The sequence below is a fragment of the Lupinus angustifolius genome, chromosome LG09 (assembly GCF_001865875.1).
Source record: "Lupinus angustifolius cultivar Tanjil chromosome LG09, LupAngTanjil_v1.0, whole genome shotgun sequence".
In the NCBI taxonomy this organism is placed as follows: Eukaryota; Viridiplantae; Streptophyta; class Magnoliopsida; order Fabales; family Fabaceae; genus Lupinus; species Lupinus angustifolius.
Window position 1 is genome coordinate 13563055 of NC_032017.1, and position 10694 is coordinate 13573748.

A 10694-nucleotide genomic window follows, 5' to 3' on the forward strand; every position below is an offset into this window, starting at 1 on the left:
ACTCCCACCCCCACCTCATTTGTGTGTGTGTAAGGTAAAGAGCATCAAGGTTTTATTTCACCTCTGATGTATTAGTGTTGTTGAGAAAGGTTTAAATAATAAGCGGTAAAGCAGTATGTAATCTATGAATTATAATTTCAACAATTATGTATAATTTACTATCAATCTTGGCCTACTCTGACAGTTCAGATGCATTCATGATATCACCAATGATGGGAACTCATGATACTCTGTTTATTGTCTGCAACGAGATTTGATTCATCCTGTAACATCGTTATCAACATCTGCAATATTTATATTTCTTTCGAGCATCTGGATATTTATATGATCTCCGGACCTGCTATTGAGGAGTATATTTACTTATGTAATTATCATCATTATTGAATTTTCTGCAAGTCTGCAACAGATCTTTGATAACTGTGAATTTGTTGCTTCGGACTTGTCTTTTAACTGTTACTACCTTAGTCTCTCCAGTACGTTGAGCTTTAGCATTTGTTAATTTTAGATTTATGTATTTCGCTGGGCAATCGCAGTTGATCAAGAAATACTTTCTTAATAACTATATCTGGAGGTGTTCTTAAATGTGTGATTGGATAGTCTCATTTTACTCAGATTACTGATCTAATTCAATTTTCCTGTTTGGAAGGATGCAGGTTCTTTTACAGGTGAATGTTGGTGTAAATTTTCTTAGAGATCCTTGTATAGAAATTCTCCAATTTGAAAAGTGTCAGGAGAGAATACCATCTCCCGGCAACCAGGGCAATGCAGTTTATACAGATCAGGATCCATGTGCAGAATTGTTAAATTGGGTACTTCCATTGGATAACACTGTTTCTACTCGCCCTCTACCTTCTCCTCGGTCAACTTCAAATTCAGGAATTAGTAGCAGCTCTCAGAGATCAAATATTTCAGCATCATCTGGTTCTCTCTTTGGTAATTTCAGAAGTTACTCCATGTCATCATTACCCCAAGGTACAACACCTCCGGCTGCTCCTGTTAAAGCAGCTAGTTCTAAGCCGGCCTTTGACGTTGAGGATTGGGATCAAATCCCATCTCAGAAATTTGCAAGGAGAAAAACTGGGTTGAACGGATTTTTATCATTTCGAGGTATCTCATTGGAGCAAGACAGATTTTCTGTCTGTTGTGGATTAGAAGGCGACTATACACCTGGAAGAAGGTGGAGAAGGAAACTTGAAATAATACAACCTGTAGAGATTCATTCTTGGGCTGCTAACTGCAATTCAGAGGATCTTCTGTGTGTTCAGATAAAGGTTTGAACTATTATATCATTGGATCAAATTTCCTATTTAATTTCATGTTTAGTGTATATTGTATTTTAATGCCTTTCTTTTGGACCTTTATACGGTTGTTTTTCATTTCTGCTTCTATTAATATTTCTTAAGTTGTTATCCAGAATGTTGCTCCTGCACACGCTCCAGATATTGTGATGTTTATAGATGCCATAACTATTGTTTTGGAGGAGTCTACAACAGGTGGACCACCACCACCATCACCTATTTCATGCATTGAAGCTGGAAATGACCATTCTTTACCTAACCTGTCCCTCAGGTTGTTGTCCAAAATAAATATCTTATTGTTGTTTATAATTTTCTATTGTTACTTATCTGATATCATGCTGCATTCCATACCTTCCTATTCAGTCACAGACGCTATTGCTGGGGGATCCCCTGAAAAAGGGAAACAAAAGAGAGGGCAGTTGTTTCATGATGGAATGTAAGCTAGACAAATGAATAGGTTGAGTAAGCACTTAAGAAAACCAAAAATCTTGACAGAAATATATAGGTCTTATCTTATAATACACAATTTAATTGAACTAATTTTTACTTTGTTATTTACTATTTGACTGCCAAATTGGTGAATAGGTGGAGGGTTAGAAATAGCATATCAAAGGCAATGAAGAGGATAATAATGTAAACTCTTAAAAAGGCTTTCCATAAAAGCAAGGCTTCTTTTTTCCCACCCTTCCTCCTCCATCCCTGAAGTCCAAACATAGTCTATATATTAGAATGCTAAAGCAACTTCACTCTGCTTTTATGTAGCAGAGTTTTCTGATCAACATTTATGGATTGCAAGAGAATTTATTTGTGAATGTAGGTAAACTGTGGTTTGAAAGATTGAGATCACCTGTTGAAAAGATGACGGATATTTAGATAATAATTGAGGAGTTGGAATTATATATTGCATTGCAGTGTTAGTTCTTAATGATTAAATATATGACAGTGCACAAAATATTTGAAGAATACCTTGGAGAATGTCAACAACCAACTCTCCTAAAAGCTTCAGCAGTCAGGGAGACACACAGATGTTATTATATTTAATGTGCCTTCTTATCCAATAGTCCTTTAGGCTTTATGCATGGACACATTACCATACCTTATTGATATCACTGGTATCGTGATTGAAGAATATTTTGGAGAAAATTAAGAAAAGAAATGCCCCTACCAGAATCTGATGATTCTGCTAGGGTTCTAGATCACTTTATTAGAATTGAGAAGAAGAAGAGAAGAAGATTACAATGAATACAAGGTTCCCACGAACCTTATCCCAAATGATTCCTCAATCAGTTTAGTTTACTTCCTAACTACCTTTCCCTCTCTTTTAGTGTATGCTTTATAGGAAGAATTCCTAACTAACATTTTAACTACCTGAGGGCATAGCTGTAATATTACTATCCCTTAGCCACACTCCTCTTTTCCCTCTCTTACATGCATTCTTAACAATAGGTTTTTGTCTATTTAGCCTACTTAGTCTATCAATACCCCCTCTAAAAGAACCAACTTGTCCTCAAGTGGGAAAGCTGGAAACCTCTCTTGGATGATGTCTGCTTCTTCCCAAGTAGAGTCATGATCAGGGAGATCCTTCCACTTTACTAACACTTCTAAGTTGCCTTGGTTGTCTTCTCTGTTGTTGATGATGTTTTCTGGAATGACTACCAATTCCAATTCTTCATTTAATATAGGGGGCAGAGGTTGAGGCAATTGATGAGGCTTGAGTGCCCTTTTTAGGAGGGATACATGAAACACAGGATGGATTTTGGTTTGAGGTGGTAAGGCTAACTTGTAGGCTATTGCTCCTACCTTTTCTACCACCTCATAAGGCCCATAATACTTATGGGCCAATTTAGCACAGGTCCTATTAGCCAAGGATCTAAGTTTGTAAGGCTGCAACTTGAGGTAGACCCAATCCTTCACAGCAAAGTCCACTACCCTTCTATGTTTGTCTGCTTGTTGCTTCATAAGGTTTTGAGCCTTAAGTAGGTTATGTTTAAGCTCCTCTAGCACATCATCCCTTTGGTGGCACAAGTTGTTTACCTCTTCTACTTTTGTGGGAATAGCCCCTGCCCTTAGCAATGATGGGGCTTCTCTGCCATATAGTGCTAAGGAGTCATTTTAGCAGAGCTACTATAGTTGGTATTAAACCAGAACTCTGCCCAATGCAACCAACTCAACCACTGTTTAGGCCTTGGACTCACAAAGCATCTTAAGTAGATTTTTATGCACCTATTTGTCACCTCTGTTTGCCCATTTGATTGAGGGTGATATGAGGTGCTAAACTTCAACAAGGTTCCAGACACCCTCAACAATTCCTTCCAAAAATGGCTTAGAAACAGAGGATCCCTATCAGAGACTATGGAAGAAGGGAAACCATGTAGCTTGACCACCCCCTCTATAAAAACAGAGGCCACATCCTTGGCAGAGTAGGGATGACCTAGAGCAAAGGCATGCATATACTTGGTGAGCCTATCTACCACCACCAAAATGGTATCCTTGCCCTTTACTCGAGGTAATCCTCCTATGAAGTCCATTGACACATCCATCCAAACTTGTTGAGGCAAAGGTAAAGGTTGCAATAACCCTGCTAGGGCCAGGGTAGAATACTTGTGTCTCTGGCATACCTCACACTCCTCCACATAAGTTTTAATATCAGCTTTCATCCCCTCCCAAAACAGAAAACTAGCTATCTTCTTGTAGGTTCTGAAGTGGCCAGAATATCCTCCCATTGGAGTCTCATGGCACTCAGCCATGATAATAGGGATCCTAGGAGACCCTTTGGATAATACAATCCTCCCCTTGTAATAAAGCACCCCTTTCTTCAACTCATAGTGAGGATGAGTCCCAAGAGTGATCATTAACTCTTGGACAACCCCCTTCCATTTAGGATCCTGCTGTAAGTATTCACTCCATTAGTTTATTTCTTCACTGGATAGTATAGATATGGCTGAATACATTGCTTTTCTTGATTGAGCATCTGCAACTGAATACTCAAGCCCTGGTTTGTATTGGATGTCAAAATCAAGCCCTACCATCTTTACAGCCCACTTGAATTGCTCCTCTATGAACAATCTCTGCTCAGTTAGGAACTTAAGACTTTTCTGGTCTGTTTTTATAATGAAGTGCCTCCCCATTAGGTAGTGTCTCCATTTCTGAGTTGCTTGGACCAGAGCCATAAGCTCTCTTTCATACATAGACTTCTGCTGGGCCCTTGAAGATAATCCCCTGCTCCAAAAAGCCAGAGGCCTACCACCCTGCATTAATACTGCTCCTAACCCCAAACTGGATGCATCTGTCTCCACCACAAATTCCTTGGTGAAGTCAGGGATGGCCAGCAGAGGCAACTCCACCATGGCTTTCTTCAACCTCTTAAAAGCTTGTGAAGCTTCAGGAGTCCAACTGAAGGCATCCTTCTTGAGGAGATCAGTAAGGGGCTTTGCAATCTTCCCATAATTCTGGACAAACCTTCTGTAGTACCCTGTTAAGCCCAAAAAACCCCTCAATCCTTTAATACTAGTAGGTTGAGGCCAATTCTGCATATCCTCCACCTTACTTGAATCAGCAGCCACACCTTCCCCTGAGATGATATGCCCCAAGTATTCAATCCTTGGTTGGCCAAAGCTACATTTTTTCTGGTTGGCCTTGAGTGAGTGTTGATCCAACAGAGTCAATATGGTGTGTAGGTGTTGCACATGAGTGGCTAGGTCAGAACTGTAGACTAGAATGTCATCAAAGAAGACTGAAGTGAATCTCCTTAAGTAAGACCTCAATATGTCATTCATGAGAGCTTGGAAGGTAGAGGGGGCATTGGTTAACCCAAAGGGCATGACCAGAAACTCAGTGTCCCTCATGAGTCATAAAAGCAGTTGTAGCTACATCTTCCTCTCTCATTCTGATTTGATGATACCCTACTTGAGATCTAACTTGGAGAAGACCTGAGCTCCCCCAATCTCATCTAGCAACTCCTCAACTAGTGGAATAGGAAATTTGTTTAGAGTTGTGATCTTATTAAGAGCCCTATAATCAACACAAAACCTCCATCCCCCATCCTTTTTCTTCACTAGGATAATAGGACTGGAGTATGGGCTTATGCTTGGCCTAATGACCCCTGCTTCCAACATTTCAGCAACCAACCTCTCCACCTCTGCCTTCTGGTAATAGGGACATCTGTAGGGTCTGAGATTGGGCACAGCTGCCCCCTCCTTTAGATGTATAGCATGGTCATGCCTTCTGGATGGTGGTAGGCCCTGAGGATCTTGGAACACTGCTTGGTGTTGTTGTAGCAAATCATGTAACTCTTATGGTACCACCTCCTTAGCCTGAACTGAAGCCTTTGAGTCACACTGAATGACCAACCCCTCTCCTTCCTGTTTCAATACCTGCATAAGAGCACCCAAGGACAACTCACTCTTGGTTAAGGCAGGGTCCCCTACCAAAGTGATTGGAGAGCCTTCACCATTAATGCTCAAGGTCATCTTGCCAAAATTTGCCCTGATCTCTCCCAACCCTGCTAGCCAACCAATACCCAAAACCAAGTCCACCCCCTTCAACCCAAACAAGTAGAAGTCCTGAACCACCCTCACGCCTTGAAGATTCAAACTGAGTTGAGCACACTTGCCCTGACACTTGATTTGATGACCATCTCCCACTTCTACCACATAGACCTTGATCTCTGCCACCCTAAGTTGAAGCCTTTGTTCTAGTTCCTTAGCAATGAAGTTATGGGAGGCCCCACAATCTATCAAGACCACCACTGTCTCCCCCTTCACCTCACCCCTTATCTTCCAAGACTTGGTAGAGGTGAGCCCCTTCATTGAATAAAGGGATAGTTGCAAGAAGTTGGCTATCTCCTGCTCCTCCCCAAATTCCCATTCCTCCTCTCCTTCCTCATCTTCAGCAAGGAGCAACATCCTTAGCTGTCTGTTTTTACAGGTGTGATCCCTAGTAAAGGGTTCATCACATCTAAAACATAGTCTTTTTTCCCTTTTTTCTCTCATCTCTACACTTGTGAGCCTCCTATAGTCACCCCTAGCCTTATTTCTCTCTACTTCTTGGGGAGTCTTGTTGCTACCAGTGACACTACCCCCTCCAGATCCTTCCCTCCTGAGATGGTCCATAGTAGAATTCTCTACTGACACCACTCTGCTGAAAGAATTTTCCTTGTAGGGTACTCCAGACCTAGCATTGTTATAGTTGGTCCTCCTACCTGTGACTACATTCTTCTGCTAAATTAAAATAGCCTTCTGTATAATCTCAGGTAAAGTCCCCAACTCGTACAATTTTACCTCAACCCTAATTTCTTCTTTTAACCCATTTAAAAAAATCCCCTTGACATAATCTTTGTTTACCTCTTGTAAGGCTCCTGCATATTTTTCGAATTCCTCCACAAATGCCTCAACGTTGCCCTCCTGTTTCAAAGCCAATAATAACTCGAAGGGATTTTGGGCCATTGAAGGTTGAAAACGCCTTACCACTGCCATCTTGAAGCTATCCCACGAGGGTGATGGATTACAACGCTCCCACCACTGGAACCAGCTGAGAGCCTTGCCCTCGAGGGCCACCATGGTAGCCTTCATCCTTTCTTCCTCTGTTACGCCCTGCAAACGAAAGTACCTTTCCAATCTTTGCACCCATCCGTACGCATCGTCTCCTACGAAGATAGGAATCTCCATTTTACGCCATTTTTCGTGCCCAGAGCGTGTTTTGTGACCTTCCACTTCTTCCTCATTCTCGCTCCCCACCCCCACCGACTCGCTTCTCACTGAAATCCCTAATTTCGCAGCAATTGCTTCCAGAAGGTTCTCCGTCTTGCTCGTTCTTGCTTCATTGAGTTCAAATATCAACCTCGTTTCCTCTCTTTCTTGCCTCACCTCCTCCCTTTCTTGCATCCAACTATCATTCTCTTTGGCCATTCTTCACGTGGGTACCATGCGCAACCTCCTTTGTCGTGGTGTTTCTCACTCCCCTCAGGCACTAGAATGGTGCTCTGATACCAGTGATAGCACTGGTATCGTGATTGAAGAATATTTTGGAGAAAATTAAGAAAAGAAATGCCCCTACCTAGAATTTGATGATTCTGCTAGGGTTCTAGATCACTTTATTAGAATTGAGAAGAAGAAGAGAAGAAGAAGATTACAATGAATACAAGGTTCCCACGAACCTTATCCCAACTGATTCCTCAATCAATTTAGTTTACTTCCTAACTACCTTTCCCTCTCTTTTAGTGTATGCTTTATATGAAGAATTCCTAACTAACATTTTAACTACCTGAGGGCATAGCTGTAATATTGCTATCCCTTAGCCACACCCCTCTTTTCCCTCTCTTATATACATTCTTAACAATAGGTTTTTGTCTATTTAGCCTACCTAACCTATCACTTACCTTGTCCAAAAATTGAAGTTTTTTATCAAATTCTTGACCACTTGGGTGTAGAAGCTCTAATACCATGTTATCAAACAACTCTAATAAAAACTTAAGCTCCAAATGCGACATACATGAATGGATCATATCCAACAGTGAAAAATATATTTATCATTGCTTCTGACAGAATTACCAGCTTATATATGGTGAAGCCAACTTGTGTGTCTAGAGTGCTTAAGTTTTTGTCTTTTTGAGGTGAAATTAATCTGATTATTTGTCAGGAGAATAATGGAAGAGAACTAAATATGCTTAGTGAAATTCATAATTTGTTTTATTTAATTAGCTCTAACAATCTTCCTCACCTTATTGGAAGTTTTTAATTACAGGAGAGGTGAAGATCATTCTTTTATCCTTAAACCAGCAACTTCTATGTGGAAAAACCTCAAGGTTCAGGATAATAAAAGTTCCCAATTGTCAAAGTTGCAATCTGAAAATAAAACATCAAAGTTAAGTCCTGACGGGAAAAAGACTCCCTCGATTAATGATAAGTATGTGATTATGGTGTCATGTCGGTGCAATTATACGGGTAGACTTTTTGCCCCCTTTGTCTCTCTCTTTTTAATGAATGTTTAGGTGTTAATTAGTTGTTTTTCCAATGTTTCTGTGCTGAATATAGCATCAAGATTGTTCTTTAAGCAGCCAACCAATTGGCAACCAGTTACCTCAAGGGATATTATGATCTCTGTTGCAACAGAAATGTCAGGACAGACTCCTGGACCTTTTGAAAGAACTCGCGAACTTCCTGTGCAGGTTAATATTCTTTTAGCTATTATCTAACTCAGATTGGGGCTGCATGTTCTCATTTAGTTTGATTTGATTATTTTCCTACTGAAATTATGACTACTTTATACTTTTATCAGCAGTCACAGTCAGTTTAACTTAATTTCTTCAATTTGATCAGATCTTAACTCTTCAAGCTTCAAATTTGACATCTGAAGATCTAACATTGACAGTGCTTGCTCCAGCCTCATTTACTTCACCCCCATCAGTGGTTTCCCTGAATTCACCCACGACTCCAAGGAGTCCTTTTATTGGTTTCACAGAGTTTGTAGGAAGAGTAAATGGTGAAAGAGGTATTGGTGCCACCCAGGGACCGAGCTTCACTTCTACTGGAAAAGAAAATGGGGAAAGAAATTTTGATGGCGAACCTCACGAAGCTTTTATAAGTGATGATGTCATTCCTAGTTCTGGCCTGAGTTGTACACATCTTTGGCTGCAGAGTAAAGTTCCACTTGGGTAATGTATCATATCTCATTTGTTTGTGTATATTTTGTTTAAAATGAAACTTTTTGATCTAAAACCATGTCTGGGTCATATCAGTTGCATTCCATCTCGATCCATAGCCACTACCAAGCTAGAACTACTTCCATTGACTGATGGCATAATTACACTTGATTCTTTGCAAATTGATGTCAAGGAAAAAGGTAAGAAGGCTTTACTCTTTTTAATATGTTTTCTCTTAACTGCATGTTTGAATATCTATCTAAGGAAATATTTAGTCAATACAATTTTATGGGAAATTGAACTTCTACCTAAAGATCTGTTATTATGATCATCGTGGTTTTTTGAAATATCACTCATCAGCTTAACAGTGAAGATGTAACTTAAACATAGCACATTTTCGGCAAGCATATTATAAGGTCTTGTTTTGCCTTCCCCTAGTAGCATGGGCATTTCTGTGGCAAGTGCTTATTTCAGTCCATTTTGTATCACTAGATGCTCTGCCTGGAACTGGTCATTTGTTTCCATGATCTATTTACATACGAAAAGCATATGTTTCTACGTCTTACATATGTACCACTGATAAGTGCTAATATATAAACTATGGAGTTTTATTTTGACATTCTGACGCATTCCTCGTCTGACATTCGTTTATGGAAATATTTGACTGCAAATCATAATGCAAAATGCCAATTAAGATATTGCTCATATTCTCACAGGTTTACATTCTGATCTCACAGGTGTTACCTATATCCCTGAATGTTCACTTAAGATAAATGCGACTTCCAGCATTTCGAAGGGGATTATTTAGAATGAGCCTGGTGCCAGTGCAGCACAAACAAATATGGAAGATTTGCTTACCTAAATTTTACAATTGCTCGTTCTACTCACTCTTGCACAAAATGAATGGATTATTTGCTTTCCTGGATTTTAGAATTGATCTTACTCTCAGTGCCACCAAAGTAGATATCTTCCATTAATCATAGTTACAATTGCGACGGAGTTGGATTTTAAATTCCAAATTGTCGTAAAATAGTTTCACTTATGCATTGTAAACGACGAGCTTAAAGATGCTTGCTACATACCCCTTCAAGGTGAAGAATGTAATCGTTATAATTGGGTATGTTTTTTCTCCCTCTTTAAGTTATATGTATCTGACTCTCCGTGAAAAGGAGTAGCCTCTTGTGATTGCAGTGAACAGCTGCAATTGAGTGCACTTTCTATTGTCATCTAGTTTTGTTCTTTATACTGTACATACATAAATTTATAGTCTAAGTATATTTAGATTATAATTTGGTCCAGAACCATGTATTTCAGATCCTCTAAGGAACCTTTTTTCTTCTATGGTTATGACAGATAGTTGTGCTGAATCATACACATCATTCCCCCATTCCTTTATATTTCACCCAACAATATTTCTTAGCTATACATATATCCTAATAATCAACATCTACCTTGGTTGTCCAATGTAGCAAACCCAATCATTATTAGGGATGGCAATATGGGCTTGACCCAACGGGCCAGCCTGTTTGGCCTGCCATTTTTAGCAGGTTGGCTAAGGATTTGAGCCCTTTTAGTAATAAGGGTTGGGCCGGGCCAACCCGTATTTTGGCGGGCCAAAGGCAGGCCGGGCTGGCCCGTATTGCCACCTCTAGTGGTATCTCTTCATGGTAACCTAGGATCAAATTATTTGTTCTAATGATCTTCATTTTATTATGAAACCTATGATCAAGAATGTAACTTTTATTTAAGTACATTAA

The 10694-nt window shown here is 39.8% G+C and overlaps 1 protein-coding gene across 4 annotated transcripts in view; it reads left to right on the top strand.

Moving 5' to 3' along the window:
* LOC109356657 overlaps window positions 1-10304 on the top strand; it is a 13476-nt gene extending 3172 nt beyond the window's left edge. For all 4 annotated transcript variants that reach the window (XM_019600092.1, XM_019600093.1, XM_019600094.1 and 1 more), the window contains 7 exons: window positions 654-1271; window positions 1415-1569; window positions 8040-8239; window positions 8330-8463; window positions 8615-8949; window positions 9034-9137; window positions 9675-10304. In XM_019600092.1, coding sequence (XP_019455637.1) covers window positions 654-1271; window positions 1415-1569; window positions 8040-8239; window positions 8330-8463; window positions 8615-8949; window positions 9034-9137; window positions 9675-9745 — 1617 coding nt within the window. In that variant the 3' untranslated portion in view covers window positions 9746-10304. The remainder of the gene's footprint in view (window positions 1-653; window positions 1272-1414; window positions 1570-8039; window positions 8240-8329; window positions 8464-8614; window positions 8950-9033; window positions 9138-9674) is intronic.